This window comes from Ovis canadensis, chromosome 2 (genome assembly GCF_042477335.2).
Source record: "Ovis canadensis isolate MfBH-ARS-UI-01 breed Bighorn chromosome 2, ARS-UI_OviCan_v2, whole genome shotgun sequence".
NCBI classification, from domain to species: Eukaryota; Metazoa; Chordata; class Mammalia; order Artiodactyla; family Bovidae; genus Ovis; species Ovis canadensis.
Window position 1 is genome coordinate 74,406,905 of NC_091246.1, and position 18,424 is coordinate 74,425,328.

General features: G+C 39.3%; 1 protein-coding gene across 1 annotated transcript in view; it reads right to left on the bottom strand.

The window, feature by feature from the left end:
• Positions 1–18,424, bottom strand: part of ERMP1 (endoplasmic reticulum metallopeptidase 1) — a 61,375-nt gene that overhangs the window by 40,758 nt on the left and 2,193 nt on the right. The window contains exons 3-4 of the mRNA XM_069576483.1: positions 14,541–14,668; positions 13,853–13,958 (exon numbers count right to left, since the gene is read on the bottom strand). Of these exons, the coding sequence (XP_069432584.1) occupies positions 13,853–13,958; positions 14,541–14,668 (234 nt within the window). The remainder of the gene's footprint in view (positions 1–13,852; positions 13,959–14,540; positions 14,669–18,424) is intronic.

Sequence of the window (18,424 nt, forward strand, 5' to 3'; positions counted from 1 at the left end):
GACTGGAAGAAACACAAGCTGGAATCAAGATTGCCGGGAGAAATATCAATAACCTCAGATATGCAGATGACACCACCCTTATGGCAGAAAGTGAAGAGGAGCTAAAAAGCCTCTTGATGAAAGTGAAAGAGGAGAGTGAAAAAGTTGGCTTAAAGCTCAACATCCAGAAAACGAAGATCATGGCATCTGGTCCCATCACTTCATGGGAAATAGATGGGGAAACAGTGGAAACAGTGTCAGACTTGTTGGGGGGGGGGGGGGGCTTCAAAATCACTGCAGATGGCGACTGCAGCCATGAAATTAAAAGATGCTTACTCCTTGGAAGAAAAGTTATGACCAACCTAGATAGCATATTGAAAAGCAGAGACATTACTTTGCCGACTAAGGTCCATCTAGTCAAGGCTATGGTTTTCGCAGTAGTCATGTATGGACGTGAGAGTTGGACTGTGAAGAAGGCTGAGCACCGAAGAATTGATGCTTTTGAACTGTGGTGTTGGAGAAGACTCTTGAGAGTCCCTTGGACTGCAAGGAGATCTAACCAGTCCATTTTGAAGGAGATCAGCCCTGGGATTTCTTTGGAAGGAATGATGCTAAAACTGAAACTCTAGTACTTTGGCCACCTCATGTGAAGAGTTGACTCATTGGAAAAGACTCTGATGCTGGGAGGGATTGGGGGCAGGAGGAGAAGGGGATGACCAAGGATGAGATGGCTGGATGGCATCACGGACTCGATGGACATGAGTCTGAGCGAACTCCAGGAGTTGGTGATGGACAGGGAGGCCTGGTGTGCTGCGATTCATGGGGTCGCAAAGAGTCGGACACGACTGAGCGACTGAACTGAACTGAACCACGTCTTCAAGCATCTCAACAACTTTTTGCATCAAAAATGCTTCCACAACCAGGAGTATATAGAAAATGCTTTCCAAGAGTTTGTTGAATTCAAAAGAGCAGATTTTTATGCTACAGGAATAAACTTATTTACTGTTGGCAAAAACGTACTGTAATGGTTCCTATTGTTATTTCCTGTTGGCAAAAATGTATTGACTGTGATGGTTCCTGTTTTATTAATAAAGATGTGTTTTAGCCTAATTATACTGATTTAAAATTCAGGGTCTGAAACCACAGTTACCTCTGTACCAATCTAGTATTTGAGAAAGGGCAGGTGGAAAACTGGGAGCGTGTGGCCAGAGTCTATCCTCTTTGACATATTGAAGTTAGATGTGTATTGACTTTATAATAATTATGTTCACACATATTTTTTACTTGTGTGTTATGTAATGATTGTGATATATCAAAATATCTCTGCTGTTTGATCCTGAATTGGAACTCGGATTAAAAACAGCTAAAATGTTATCAGAACAATAGAAATCTGAATATGCAGTTTATTCACTGACAGTTTTATATTCATATCATATTTCTGAATATAATAAATGTACTGTTATTAAAGGAACATAAACCTTGTTTATATCCTGAGATGATTACACTGAGATTTTCTACTAAGATGGTAATGTGATGAACTACACAGAGTGACTTTCAAATATTAAACCGTCTTCATATACCATTAGTAAAAAATCAGGATATATGATCATTCCACAAAACCAGATGTATTTCTATACACCAATGAGCTACCAGAAAAAGAAATTTAGAGAACAATCCCATTTCCAATTGTATTAAAAAGAATAAAATACCAAGGAACAAATTAACCAAGGAGGTGAAAGACACATACACTGAAAACTTTAAGACACTGATAAGAGAAACTGAAGATAACACAAATAAATGGAAGAAACTGTGTGCTTATAAATTAACTAAATGCAGAGTTCCAGAGAACAGCAAAAAGAGACAAGAAGGCCTTCTTCAATGAATACAAACAAATAGAGGAAAACAACAGTAAGGGTAAGACTAGAGACCTCATCAAGAAAATTGGAAATATCAAAGTAACATTTCTTCCAAAGATGGACACAATAAAGGATAGAAACTGTAAAGACCTAATAGAAGCAGAAAAGATTGAAAATATCTGGAAAGAATACACAGAACTGTACAAAAAGATCTTAATGACCCAGATCACCTCACTGGTGTAGTCTGTCATTCAGAGCCAGACATTTTGGAGTGTAAAGTCAGGTGGGATGTAGGAAGCACTACTGTCAATAAAGCTTGGAGAAGATGGAATTCCAGCAGAGCTATTTAAAATCCTAAAAGATGATGCTATTAAAGTGCTGCACTCAATATGTCATCAAATTTGGAAAACCCAGCAGTGTCCACCGGACTAGAAAAGGTCAATCCTCATCCCAATTCCCAAGAAGAGCAGCACTAAAGAATGTTCAAATCACTGGACAACTGTAACTCATTTCCCAAGCAAGTAAGGTTATGCTTAAAATCCTCCAAGATAGGGTTCAGCATTACATGAGCCGAGAACTTCCAGATGTTCAAGCTAGGTTTAGAAAAGGCAGAGGAACCAGAGATAGAATTGCCAATATTCGATGGATCATAGAGAAAGCAAGGGAATTCCATAAAAACATCTACTTCTGCTTTACTGACTGTGCTAAAGCCTTTGACTGTGTGGATCATAACAAACTGGAAAATTCTTAAAGAGACAAGAATACCAGACCATCTTACCTGTTTCCTGAGAAACCTGTATGCAGGTCAAGAAGCAATAGTTAGAACCTTATACGGAACAATGGACTCGTTCAGGATTGAGAACGAGTATGTCAAGGCTGTTTATTGTCACCCTATTTAAGTTATATGCAAAGCACATCATGCAAAATGCCAGGCTGGATGAGTTACAAGCTGGAATCAAGACGGGCAGGAGAAATATCAACAACCTCAGATATGTAGATGATACCACCCTAATGGCACAAAGCAAAGAGAAACTAAAGAGTCTCTTAACGAGGGTGAACGAGGAGAGTGAAAAAGCTGACTTAAAACTCTATTTAAAAAACTAAGATCATGGCAGCTGGCCCCATCAGTTCAGTCACTCAGTCGTGTCCGACTCTTTGCAACCCCATGAATTGCAGCACGCCAGGCCTCCCTGTCCATAACCATCTCCCGGAGTTCACTCAGACTCACGTCCATCGAGTCAGTGATGCCATCCAGCCATCTCATCCTCAGTCGTCCTCTTCTCCTCCTGCCCCCAATCCCTCCCAACATCAGAGTCTTGTCCAATGAGTCAACTCTTCACATGAGGTGGCCAAAGTGCTGGAGTTTCAGCTTTAGCATCATTCCTTCCAAAGAAATCCCAGGGCTGATCTCCTTCAGAATGGACTGGTTAGATCTCCTTGCAGTCCAAGGGACTCTCAAGAGTCTCTCCAACACCACAGTTCAAAAGCATCAATTCTTCGGTGCTCAGCCTTCTTCACAGTCCAACTCTCACATCCATACATGACCACAGGAAAAACCATAGCCTTGACTAGACAGACCTTAGTCGGCAAAGTAACATCTCTGCTTTTCAATATGCTATCTAGGTTGGTCATAACTTTTCTTCCAAGGAGTAAGCGTCTTTTAATTTCATGGCTGCAGTCATCATCTGCAGTGATTTTGGAGCCCAAAAAATAAAGTCTGACACTGTTTCCACTGTTTCCCCATCTATTTCCCATGAAGTGATGGGACCAGATGCCATGATCTTCGTTTTCTGAATGTTGAGCTTTCAGCCAACTTTTTCACTCTCCTCTTTCACTTTCATCAAGAGGCTTTTTAGCTCCTCTTCACTTTCTGCCATAAGGGTGGTGTCATCTGCCTATCTGAGGTTATTGATATTTCTCCCGGCAATCTTGATTCCAGCTTGTGTTTCTTCCAGTCCAGCGTTTCTCATGATGTACTCTGCATATAAGTTAAATAAGCAGGGTGACAGTATACAGCCTTGACATACTCCTTTTCCTATTTGGAACCAGTCTGTTGTTCCACGTCCAGTTCTAACTATTGCTTCCTGACCTGCATACAGATTTCTCAAGAGGCAGGTTAGGTGGTCTGGTATTCCCATCTCTTTCAGAATTTTCCACAGTTTATTGTGATCCACACAGTCAAAGGCTTTGGCATAGTCAATAAAGCAGAAATAGATGTTTTTCTGGAACTCTCTTGCTTTTTCCATGATCCAGCAGATGTTGGCAATTTGATCTCTGGTTCCTCTGCCTTTTCTAAAACCAGCTTGAACATCAGGGAGTTCGTGGTTCACTGAACAGTGCTGAAGCCTGGCTTGGAGAATTTTGAGCATTACTTTACTAGCATGTGAGATGAGTGCAATTGTGCGGTAGTTTGAGCATTCTTTGGCATTGCCTTTCTTTGGGACTGGAATGAAAACTGACCTTTTCCAGTCCTGTGGCCACTGCTGAGTTTTCCAAATTTGCTGGCATATTGAGTGCAGCACTTTCACAGCATCATCTTTCAGGATTTGAAGCAGCTCAACTGGAATTCCATCACCTCCACTAGCTTTGTTCGTAGTGATGCTTTCTAAGGCCCACTTGACTTCACATTCCAGGATGTCTGGCTCTAGATTACTGATCACATCATCATGATTATCTGGGTCGTGAAGATCTTTTTTGTACAGTTCTTCTGTGTATTCTTGCCACCTCTTAATATCTTCTGCTTCTGTAAGGTCCATCACTTCATGGCAAATAGAAGGGGAAAAGGTGGAAGCAATGACAGATTTCCTCTCCTGAATATATTTAAAGAACAGTTGGTATTGGGTATTGGGAAATCTGAAATCACTGTGGATGGTGACTGCAGCAATGAAATTATAAGAAAATTGTTTCTTGGCTGGAAAGCTATGACAAACATATACAATGTGTTAAAAAGCAAAGACATCACTTCACTAACAAGGGTCCATATAGGCAAGGCTACAGCCTTTCCAGTAGTCAAGTAACGCTGTGAGAACCGGACAATAAAGAAGGCAGAGCACCAAAAAATAGATGCTTTCAAACTGTGGTGCTGGAGAAGACTCTTGAGAGTTCCTTGGAAAGCAAGGAGATCAAACCAGTCACTCTTACAGGAAATCAACCCTGAATACTCTTTGGAAGGACTGATGCTAAAGCTAAAGCTCCAATACTTTGGCCACCTGATGCAAACAGCCAACTCATTGGAAAAGTCCCTGATACTGGGAAAGATTGAAGGCAGAAAGAGAAGATGGCAACAGAGGATGAGATGGGTTAGATGCCATCACTGATTCACTGGACATGAACTTAGGAAAATTCTGGGAGATAATAAGGGACAGGAAGACTGGTGTGCTGCAGTCCATGGGGTCCCGAAGAGTCACACACAACTTGGCAACTGAACAACAACACAGATTAGAAAAATTAATATTGGTAAATATCCATGCTACACTAGGTAATCTATAGATTCAATGCAATCCCTATCAAAATGCCAATGGCATTTCTCACAGAAATAGAACAATCCTAAAATTTGTATGAAACCATAAAAAACCCCAAATAGCCAAAGCAACTTTAAGCAAGAAGAGTAAAGCTGGAGACATCACACTTCTTGATTGCAAACTGTATGACAAAGCTCTTGTTATGAAAACAGTATGATATTGGCATAAAAACAGAAACACAGATCAACGAAACAGAACAGAGAATTCAGAGGTAACTCCATACATGTATGGTCAATTAATTTACAACAAGGAGCCAAGAATATACAGTGGGTAAGGAACAGTTGGTATTGGGTATTGGGAAAACTGGACTGCCACACACAAAATAATGGAAGTGAACAACTATATTATACTATACACAAAATTAACTCAAAATGGGTTAACGATTGAATACATAAAATTGAAATCATACAATTCCAAGAAGAAAACATAGGTAGTGAGCTCCTTGACATTGGTCTTGGTGATGATGTTTTGGATTTCACAAAAGCGAAAAATAAACAAGCAGGGCTACATCAAACTAAAAAGATTCAGCACAGCAAAGAAAATCATCAACAAAATGAAAAGGCAGTGTACTGAATGAGAGAAAATATTTGTAAACCATATATATGATAAAGGGTTAATATCTAAAATATAAAGAATTCATACAAATTAAGAGCAAAATAAAAAATTCCAAACAATCTGATTAAAAAATGGGCACAGGACTTGAAGACACTTGTCTAATGATGGTCTAACAGATGCCCAAGATGTACTTAAATGGTGCTCAACATCACTAATCATCAGGTATATGCAGATCCAAATCACAGCCACAGATCACTTCATACCCGTCAGCACGGCTGTTATCAAAAAGATGAGAAATAAGCGTTTGTAAGGATGTGGAGAAATGGGAATCCTGTGCACTGCTGGTGGGAAAGTAAACTGGTGCTTCCACTAGGGAAAACAGTATAGAAGTTTCTCAAAAAATTAAAAAAATATATGATTCTACTTCTGGGCGCTTATCAAAAACAAAAACAAAAACGAGCTCAGAAAGATATCTGCACCCCCATATGCACTGGAGCATTATTTACAATAGCCAAGACATGGAAAGAACCTGCGTCCATCAACAGACACATGGCTAAGGAAAATGTGTATGTGTGTGTATACCCACACACACCCCCATTATCATATAGTTGCAAATTTTTTTCTTCCACACACACAGTGGAATATCATTCAGCCCATCCTAAATGAAGTAAGTCAGAAAGAGAAAGATAAACACCATTTGATCTCACATGGAATCCTGACCCGTCCCCTGAGAAAAGGACTTCATAGACACAGAGAACAGACTGTGGTTGCCAAATATAGGGGGAGGGGAATGGGGGAAATGGGTGAAGGAGGCCAAAAGGCACAAACTTCCAGTCATAAGATAAGTAAGTTGCGGGGACATAATGTGTGTACAGCATGGGGACTAAATTTAATAACACTGTATTGCATACCTGGAAGTTGCTAAGAGACTTGTGGACACAGCAGGGGAAGGAGAGAGTAGAATCAAGGGAGAGCAGCGCTGACACACATACACTGCCGTACACAGAACAGCTGGTGGGCGGCTGCCGTGTTACACGGGAGCTCAGCTCAGCGCTCTGCCATGACCGAGGGGCGGGATGGGGTATGGGAGGTAGGCTCAACATGGGTATATGTATACTTACAGTTGATTCATGTTGTATAGCAGAAATTAACACAACACTGTCAAGCAATTATCTTCTGATTAATTTTTTTTTAATTTTAACAAAGTTGCTAAGAAAACAGATCTTAAACCTTCTCAACGTAAGGAAAAAAATCTGCATCTGTATGGTAATGGATGTTAACTAGACTTACTGATGATCATTTTGCAACACATACAAATACTGGGTCACTATGCTGTACACCTGAAAGTTGAAAAATCTTATATTCCTGAAATAAGCTCAACCTGGCTGGAAACATTATCTTTTTTGTATGTACACATACACATATAAATACACATATTGATACATGGCTGGATTCAGTTTGCTAATTGTTTCTTTAGGATTTTTTCATCCCAGCATGGCATTTGTTTACCAACACTATCTACCAAAGCTGAGACTACACACACCTATGACTCTGTAGTTTCACTAAGAAATGTGCGTACACAAACATGTTTACTAAAGACACTCATTAGGGACATTCATAAGACCACTCATAGGAGCCAAAGCCTAGAAACAATCTGACATCACCAGCAGAATGGATACCCTTGTCAATGGAGTATTATTTGGCAATGAAAAAGAATGAACCAAATGTAACACAGATGAATCTTACGAACATAACACTGAGGAGAAAAAAAGGCCACACACAAAAGAAACACTATGTATGAGTCCATTTAAAGTTCAAACACAAGCAAGATTAAATCTACCAAGACACAAGTTAAAATAGAGTGATTCTGGGGAAGGAATGACTGAGAAGGGACCACAGCAGAGGCTTCTGGAAGCAACCAAAATACTCTCAATCTTGATCTGGGTTCTAGTTACATTACTTACTCAGTCTATAAAAATCCATTAAGCTGAGCATTCAGAGCTGTGTACTTTTCTTAGCTTATAATAAAAGATGAGATAGGGGCTTTCCTAATGGTCCAGTGGTTAAGAACCCACCTTCCAATTCAGGGGACTCAGGTTCAATCCCTGGTCAGGGAACTAAGATCCCACAGGCCACGGACCATCTAAGCCTGCGCACAGTAACAGAAGATCCCATCTGCCACAACTAAGACCCAACACAGCCAATCAACCAATCAGTGATGAAACAGACACCTAAAGATAAAAGTTTAAGTTCATTTTATGCACAAAAATTTTTGAGAAAACCATAAGATCCATCAACAGGAAAAGGATTTGAGTAGCTGCTCCCTGGCCTTTGACCCTTTACAGATGCTGTGGCTGTACAGCAGTGCTCCAGCCCTACCCCAGGCTCTCACTGATTGTCCATGGAGGCCTACAGTACAGGTCACAGACAGGTCCAGTGATGGTGCAAAAGGGAAAACTGGAGAGACTGGGATAGGGAAGGCAGATGAGCTCCAGGCTAAGAGAGTCTCTGTGACATAAAAAAGGCAAAGTGAGCTCTTACACAAGAAATTACAGACTTGAGGTTTTTACCAAGTGGTTATTCATCCTAAAAGGTACACACCAATACTAGCCCAATTTTACAGATAAGGAACTGAAGTATGGCATGGTTGTATGACTTCTCCAAGGTTGCAATGCTACAGCGCTGAGATCTGAACTTGGATCAGCAGACTATAGAGCCTGTGCTCTTTATCACAACCTACCCTGCCTTCCACAGAAAGCTCTTAATTATCTCATAGAGAAATATTTTCACCTTATAGTCTTTCTCCTACCATCATCTAAATCCCATGATGCTCCCAGTTTCTTGTGCATTAATTTCTTCTTAAAGAATGAGCCCCATCTTAAAGCAAAAGTTATGCACATGTGTGATACTGAGGGAAGGCAGATCTCAATGTCAACAAACTCACCATTAATATAAACAGTCTCTTATGCATGAACCTGAAAGGTGTTTTCAATTTTTCATTCTTACAAAAAAAGAAAAAAAATCAAAAAGGCTATGCAGGACTTAGATCTATGCATCTATGTACAACTATTTCTACAGAATAAATTCCTACAAGGGGACCTGCTGGAAGAAGGATCTGTACATTTTTTAAAGTGATATATATATAGCCAAACTGCCCCCAAAACTGCACCAATCTATACTTCTAGCAATAGTGTATAAAAATGCCTGTTCCTCTCTATTCATCAGAACTGGGCATTATCATTCTACTTACCTTTCGCAAAACTAATTATTAAAAAGTTCTTATTGTTGTTTGAATTTACATTTCTTCTAAAATAAAACTTAGTTTAATAGTTTCTCAAAAAGTTATAACATAAACTTGTCATATAACCCTGTAATTCCATTCTTAGGAATCCACTCAAAAGAAATAAAAATACATCTCCACACAGAGAACTACACGCAAATGCTCACAGAAGCATTATTCACAATGGCATAAAAGTGGAAACAATCCAAATGTCCATCAACTGATGAATGGATCAATGAAATGCAGGATATTCCTACATGGAATATAATCTAGCCATAAAAAAGAATGAAGCACTCAGGAATGCTCTTGTGGTCCAGAGGTCAGGACTCCATGTTTTCATTGCCAAATGTGCAGGTTCAATCCCTGGTTGGTGAACTAAGATCCCTGCAAGGCATGTGGTGTGGCCAAAAAATAACAGTAGTAATAATTTTTAAAAGTGGATGAAGTACTGATACACACTACAACATGCATGAACATCAAAGAATACTGTAAGAAGTGAAAGAAGCCAGACCTCTCATGAGTATGGGGTTTCTCTTTGGGGTTATCACCCCAAAGGGTGGGAGATGAAAAGATTCTGAAACTGATTGTAGTGATGACTGTACAATTCTGTGACTATACCTAAAAACTACTGGGGACTTCCCTGGTGGCCCAGTGGTGAAGACTTCACCTTCCAATGCAGAGGGTGCGGGTTTGATCCCTGGTCAGGGTGCTAAGATCCCACATACCTCACAGACAAAAAAAATCAAACAGAAAACAGAAGCCATATTGTAACAAATTCAATAAAGACTTGTTCAAGTCAAATTCAAGATTACATATAGTATATATTTTATATATTTATATAGAGATGAATAGAAAAAAAAATCCCAGAAGGATAGAGACTAAACTATAGCAATAGTTTGCTCTGGGTTCTCAGATTACAGGGTTATAGATATTTTTCACAAGAGGGAAAAAAAAGATTTCATTGACCCCGTTGTTTATGAGCTTTCTTCTACTCAAGGTTGGTAGCATATAATTTTTTTTACAAGGAACATGTATTACTGGTTTAATTACTTTGAAATTTTAAACAATGAATTTTATAACACCTTCAAAACTATTAAATTAAGCCTTGATTCAATGATATATATCATCAGTCTGATAAATTTTGCCATTCTTTCATGCATTCTGGCCCTTTAAAAAAAAATTAAGTAGTAGTGATTATTCTAGTCACTAAAACCTCCCCAAATGAATGTCTCTCTGAAGTGACAACAGGACACTACAGAGTACGAACTGTTTTAACTGAAACATTCCCAGGCAGGACAAACACTACTGTTCAGGATAAAAGCGCCTGCTGCAGAAGCTGAGGACAGAGTGCTCTGGCAGTGTTGCCCAGGACTCCAGACCCAGGAGGCCTCCTCCTGCCTCTTCAGACATGGAAGCAACACTAACTAGCTTTCTGAAAGCAATGCCCATGAGAAAGCTAGTGTTTTGTAGCAAGAACATTGGGAAGTGAGAGATAGAAAGGTATTAGACCATCAGAAAATGCCCAGAAAGCTTTGGGGTATAGCATTTAGCCACAAGAATAAACTACCAAAATCTAGAGGGAAAACAGCATACAAAGACTCAAAGAACAGGGAAAAACATTCTTTACAAATCTTTTGTAGAATGCCCCTTCACAAAGAAAATTAATTTTGAAATATGGGAATTTTATTCTAGAGTAAGTAAAACACTTAAGCTGTATATATATTGCTCCTCTGTCCATTGGATTTTCAGGCAATACTGGACTGGGTACCATTTCCTACTCCAGGGAATCTTCCTGACCCAGGGATTGAACCCACGACTCCTGTGTCTCCTGCACTGTAGGTAGATTCTTTACCCACTAAGCCATATATATTGCTAACTAGTAACAAGTCTGTTTTTGTTTTATTATTAATCATGTACTGTGCTTAGTCACTCAGTTGTATCCAACTCTTTCTGACCCCATGGGCTATATCCCACTAGGCTCCTCTGTCCATGGGGATTCTCCAGGCAAGAATACTGGAGTGGGTTGCCATGTCCTTCTCCAGGGGATCTTCCCAACCCAGGGAACGAACCCAGGTGTCTCACACTGCAGGTGAATTCTTTACCATCTGAATCACCAGGTAAGCCCAAGAATACTGGAGTGGGTGAGTGAGTGAGTGAAGTTGCTCAGTCGTGTCTGACTCTTCGTGACCCCATGGACTGTAGCCTACCAGGCCTTTCCCTCCATGGGATTTCCCAGGCAAGAATACTGGAGTAGGTAGCCTATCCCTTCTCCAGGAGAACTTCCTGACCCAGGAATCAAACCAGGGTTTCCTGCATAGCAAGTGGATTGTTTACCAGCTGAGCTATCAGGGAAGCCCATATGAAATGCAAAAATGTAAACAGTACAGAAAACTATAAAGAGTATAAGTAAAGCTGCAATGGCAATTCTGGTTTTAAGTTTATGAAGCAATGGAGAATTCATATTGGCTTTTCACAGTCTGCCCCATCCTCCCCTCTAGTCACTCACACCACAGCTCCATCAGCAATGCCCACCATCCAGTGGTGACTGTTATTAACAAAATAATGCTGATATATCTAAAATGTAAACTGTAGGATTCTTGAGCTTAACAGTCTGCATTTAGTAAAAAGAGCATGGACTATAAATTAAACCAGTAAAGTGAGTACTCAATAAATGTAAAGAAATAAATGAAATGACTTGTGTCTTGCCCTCGCTAACCCTAGGTTAATATGTTTCTTTTTTTTTAATTTTTGAACACAATTTTTAAAGGTTACTGCATCTGAGTTACTACAAAGTACAGGCAATACTCCCCATGTTGTACAATGCATCCCTGAGCCTGTCCTACACTCAACAGTTTGTACGTCTTCCTCCCTCACCTCTGTAGAGCCCCTCCCCCACCACTGGTAACTGCTAGTTTTGTTCTGTAAGTCTGCTCCTTTTTTGCTATAGTCACTAGTTTGTTGTATTTTTTAGATTTCACATATAAGTGATATCATACAGTATCTGTCTTTGTCTTATTTCACTTTGCACAATATCCTCCAAGTCCATCCACATTGCTGAAAATGACAAAATTTCATTCTTTTGTATGACCAAATAGTATTTCACTGTACACACACACACACACACACACAGACACACACACACACACACACTTATCCATTCATCTGTTGATGACACAGGTTGCTTCCATATCTTGGCAATTTTAAATAATGCTGCTAGAAACACTGCACTGCGTGTATGTTTGAGTTAATGGGGTTTTAGGGGGGTTTTTTTGGATATACACCCAGGAGTTAGGTAAATGTGTTTTAATTTCTCTGGATTATATGTACGAAAGATATTAATATATATACACAGAATATGTATGCATGCATTAATACATATGCACAGAAAAAATTTAGGAAAAGGCACAGACTAAACCTTAAAACTGGTTCTTCTCCAGGTTACAGAAGTTCAGGGGCAGGGTCCTGTGATAAATTAAAAAGAATGTATGTGGCACTTCCCTGGTGCCATAGTAGATAAGAATCCACCTGCCAATACAGGGGACACGGGTTTGATCCTTGGTGTGGGAAGATTTCACATGCCGTGGAGCAGCTAAGCCCATGAGCCTCAACTACAGAGCCCGCACGCCGCGACTACTGAAGCCCATTCGCCTAAGGCCTATGCTCTGCAATGAGAAGCCAAAACAATGAGAAGCCCGTGCACAGCAATGAAGAGTAGCCCCTGCTCGCCTGCATGCATCAATGAAGGCCCACCACAGCCAAAAATAAACAAAGCAAGCATGGATGTGAAGGTACTTACAGTATGTTTCCAGGAGAGAAAATATAAAAAGACACACTCCTGCTCATGTGTGGTCCAGATACTTTCAGAGGAAAGAAAGACACAGTGTCCTCTCTGCTTACAGAATGTTCTCCTGCTGCTTTTTGATCTGGTGGTTATTATATCAAGTGTTTCTCCTATCCTGACCAATATCCAAGAATTAGAGGGAAATGGATAATAGTGAGTCATCCACTTATCCCCACAGACATTACATACCAGCTTCTTCTCACTATTCAGATGAAGAGTAAGCAGAAAGCTATGAGTTGAAAAGAAGGGAGAACCTTGCTTCTGACCACATAACTTTGAGATCCTCAAAGGTTTGACTGAAGTTAAAATATACATTTGAGTGGAAAAAATCTAAAATAAGTTGGATGGAGAATATTAAAATGTGTATTGTTTAGGATATGAAGACATACTTAGCTTATCTTTATAACTTAAATAATACCATGTCTGTGAAAGGTGCTAAAAATACTTAAAAAGTTTCCATATCACCTTATTCACTTCCCCTAGCCCACCTCATGCCTAAATATTAAGTTTCTAACAAATGCAACATCTCTGGCTAAAATGCATTACACACATTTCTAACAGAGCAGAAAAATAATAGCATGAAACTACCAATAGCAGATTTCAGTATCTCCTAACTAAACAAATCTGAGCTCTGAACTCTAATATGATTTACCGGATTTTTATGACATTAAATATTATTTTGTTAAAAACTTTAAAAAGACAAGCTAAAGCTATCTCATGCTTTAAAAAGAATGTTCATTAGATTATTTACATTCAGAAATTTTCCACTTTTATAAACACAAAACTTGCATTACAATGTACAATGCATAGCCTCACATACCTGTTTGGAATACAAGTTCTTTCCCTCCTACACCTGCTGCCTCCAAGTTAATAAATGCACGGACCAAGCTGGCCCAGGGGTGCTGGGTAATAAAACCATGACTGGCCTGAATGAGAAGAAAACAAATACTGGGTAAACAATCTAATATTACTGAAGTCTTTATTTTGCTTTTTTAACAGATGGAGCGTCTATGCTGATGAGGCAAAGAAAAAGAAAAAAACAGAACAATCATTTTTTTCAAAGGCAGGATCTAAAGACATCCTCTGTTTCTCTCCCTCTGACTAATGGCCGTGTGCAGTTTGCTCAGTGGAAAGTCACTCATCACAGAAGGCAGCCTCATTCCCATGAGTGAAGCCAAACAGCATCTTTAGTTAAGTGTGAACCTGTGCAAAAGAAAACACAAAAAAGAAGGCACTATTCCTATAGTTGGGCACTCATGACGTGTGCCTGCCTCAAAGCATCACTGAAACTAGAAAACCTGAGCCAAATAATTATGCCATCGGAGAGCCCTATAATGAATTAAACACTGACAAAATGATCTGTCCTGAGTTTTCAAAATTAACCATGCATACATAAGTGGCTATCGATTTTTTTTAAAGTACTCCATCAAAACCCATGTGTTAGCTATTATTACTATTCTCATTGTCACTATTACTCAAGCCTAGTCTTTAAAATAGTGAAAGCTCACTTGCAAGACGTTCTCCTCAGCACCATTAAAGAGAAATATGACCGCATGAGATAAGGCTTCTGAAGATGTCGACAAGACACGAAGGACTTCCAGCATCACTGAACAGCTAACTGCGTCATCGCTGGCACCTTTAAATCAGAAAAACAGATTTGCTTCTCAGATTTTAAAACCTTTACAGCACAAACCATCATGGCAAGAACAGGAGTTTTCCTACCAAGGCAGCATCACAACAGCTGCAGTAGCACAGCTCCGCCATCATCAGGTAATAACTGCACCCACCAGCAGTGACCTCCAGGAGGACAGGGATCTTTGGTTTGCTCGCTGACTTACTCTCAGTAACTCCAACTGTGCCTGGTCCCACAGCAGTTGCTCAGTTAGTATTTGTTAACTAATCAACTAGAGGGGACCTAAAGCAATACTGAAAACTGGCATTCTCATCACCAAAAGCAATTTAATTTATCCTTATTCACATCCTCTGTAGTATCTTCACTTCTGGTTTCCTATGTCATCTCCAACTGCCACCCACTCCCTTCCTGCTAGTTTTTCTGCCAAAATCATAAAAGCTGCAGATCACGCCACATTTAGAAGGGTCAGTTTGGATAGTGTGGCATTATTTTAAAAGTTTCTCCAAGGGGATCGTGTGATGGAAAAATATAAAGAAGACACCTGATGGAAACAGGAAAGGGGGTTAATGACCAAAGTATTAATAATATCCCTGGTCTAAGAATTGATAAAACAGAGGACCTTATCAAATCACTTAACCTCTTGATTCAGAAACTTTAGATATTAATTAAAGGTGACTATAAAGGTGACTTTTGTACTTAAACACTTTTAAAAGTACTGTAAGAGGTAATTAAAGGAACTAACTGGATATTAGCTGATATTGTTAGCATGCTCAGTCATGTCTGACTCTGTGTGACCCCATGGACTGTAAGCCCGCCAGGCTCCTCTATCCATGGGATTTTCCAGGCAAGAATATGGGAGTCGGTTGCCATTACCTACTCCAATTTGCTGGTATTAAGGAATTACTACTAAGTTTTTCAGTGAGGTATTCATGGTATTATGAGCATGTCAGAAAAAGAGCTCTTATCTTTCAATGAACCAGCCCAAAATATCCACAGAGGAACTGATATACCTGAGATCTGCTTCAAAATAGTCAAGGGGAGGGGGTGGGGGAAGTACAGAAAAAACAAGACTGAACTGTTGAGAGAGGTACACTCAGGTTCATTAAACTATTCTTTTTGTATACACTTGAAATTTTCCATAATGAAAAGTTTAAAGAATAATCAAAGTAAATAGGCACAGCATTTCTGGGTTTACATGCCGGGAGGCAGGGTACTACAGAGATTAGTGTAGGTTTTGGAGTAAGAAAGACTTGGATGTAAATTCTAGCTCTGCCCCTTTTCTCCTTCCTGGACTGGAGGGCAAACTATTGATACCTACTCACAGGTGTGCTACGAGGAAGACAAAGTAATTTGAGTGTCTAGTATGCGTGTGGTAGGCATTCAGTGTCAGTTTTCCCTTCTTTCCTCTACACACTTATGGACTGCTTTGCAGCCAGGAAAATGTTTGTTTTGGTGCTATTAAATTCAAGACCTCATTCCTGCTTGAGAAGAAACTACCTGTTAGCTATCCTTGTCTTGAAAGAAAATGAAAGTGAAGTTGCTCAGTCGTGTCTGATTCTTTGCGACCCCATGGACCATAACCTACCAGGCTTCTCAGTCCATGGGATTTTCCAGGCAAGAGTACTGGAGTGGGTTGCCATTTCCTTCTCCACGGGATCTTCCTGACCCAGGGATCGAACCCAGGTCTCCCACATTGTAGGCAGATGCTTTACCCTCTGAACCTCCAGGGAAGCCCAAAGTACTTGTCTTAGTAGTGATTATTGGACTGTAATTTAATCAGAGTGAAGCAAAGTAATAATTACCTCATTACTATCGAGCAGGAAGTACATGTAGCTATCAATAAAAAGTGCCATCTTTCAAGAACCAAATGAAATAAATGGTCTTTAACTTTGAGACTGTGAGTTACTTTAAAATAAAAAGCAGTAAAATTTTTCTTTATTCAAAAGAAGACAAATGGAAGTTGAAAGATATATATATCTCTATAGGGTGGATTAAAAGCTAAACTGTACTTTTATCATCTATTTTAATAGCTCTGGTGTCTGAAAACAAACCTAGAGAAGGGTCAGACATCTTTAAGAAAGAGAAGGAAAGTTAGAGGACAGTATCAAAAGGGCTGTATGCTTAACCAACATCCCTTTCCATTTAGAATTATCATTGAAACTGAAGCCACCTCCAGAATAACAGCCTGGAACCATGCAAACCCAAGAAGGTATTTATGGCCTTTCTGTGGGTAACATTACTCCTAACTGATATCAATTCCTAAGTTTCAGATCTCTTACTCAGAAGCACTCTTAAAAAACTCATGCTTCAATCTGTTCATCCACTAAAAAAATTTAGGTGATAGTCTATTTTATAAATGTCTTTAAAACTATCTTTAACAATTTATTAATGACAGAAATTTCCCTGAGATTGTTGGCATGGGTATCCTTATAAAATTTTAGTTAAAAATGGGTTCCAGTAACCAAATAATCCCATCCTTATGCCTGGACTCCATATATGATTTCTATCATTTAGCACTGTTTCTGACACTTGTATACACATCTTTCTTACATACTGCTCTTAAATAACCATGGTGTTAATTTGTTCTTTCCTTGATTTTAAGCATCAAAACAGTAGGCAAAGGGTCATGCTTATTACTGCTTTGAATTGGACATAAAAGACCACTAATTTCCCCAACACAAAAAGGTATTTCTGACTTTGTAAAAAACCATGAGTGCATGCTGATTTTTGAAAAAGCACATTACATTCTAAATGCAACTGGCAAGATTTCCAACTAAAGATATCCTAGTATAAAAAATTTTATCAAGCACATATATTTTATTTTAGACTATGTATAACTCTGCATGTCTACATTGAACTTAATATTAAATAAATACTAATAACCAAAAAAAAGGATTTTTCATGCCAGTTGCTAGTCTACTGTTTCACTCAAATTTAACCCTCACTTAATCCTCTAAGCAATGCCATTAAGAAAGTACCATTATATCTCTGTTTTTCTAATCAGAAACTGAAGAAAGAAGAGGTTAAGTAGTTTGCCAAAGGGAACATTAACTACATCCTAATACTCTCCTTTCTTTCAAATACAGCTAAAAGAACCGACTAGCCAGGAAACCCAGGTCCAGGCCCTGTCTCAGATCAGTGGTGGTCAGCTAAGTGTATTCCTGTCAAATGAGGGGACTGAACCAGATGCCATCTCACTGTAAAATGCTATTTTCTATTCTTCCCTATGTACATTCCCTAGCTACTGAAAACTTTTCCCTGAGGAATCTTGCTTTAAAAAACTGAAGTTGAATTTAGGAGATATTCATTCAACAAATATTTATTGTTTCAGGCCCTGTAATAAACATCAAGTACTCTATTTTGGTAAACTATTTTCAGGCAAGCTTTATGGATTAAAAATTAATGTGCTCTAACAGTATGGCATCCCCAATGGATCAAAATTCTCACTTAACAGGTCGAAAGAAACTGCTAGGAGAATAAGTCTCCAATTACACGTCCCACGAAGGCCAAGACGGTTCCTTTATCCCATATTCCCAGAGCCTAGCACAACACCTAGCTGAGTAAACACTTGAAGGGGCAGAACCTAACTCCAGGACTCAAGAACACACACTGGTAACAATGATAAGGCTATTTCAGTCTGGTAGAAACACTCGATGCCCTGTAGCTGGGCTGCTGGCACTAATGTCTGAAAATTAAGTAAATAAAGCACTTGAGGGAATACTAAAAGGTAGAATCATAAACAAAATTATACCATTCTAA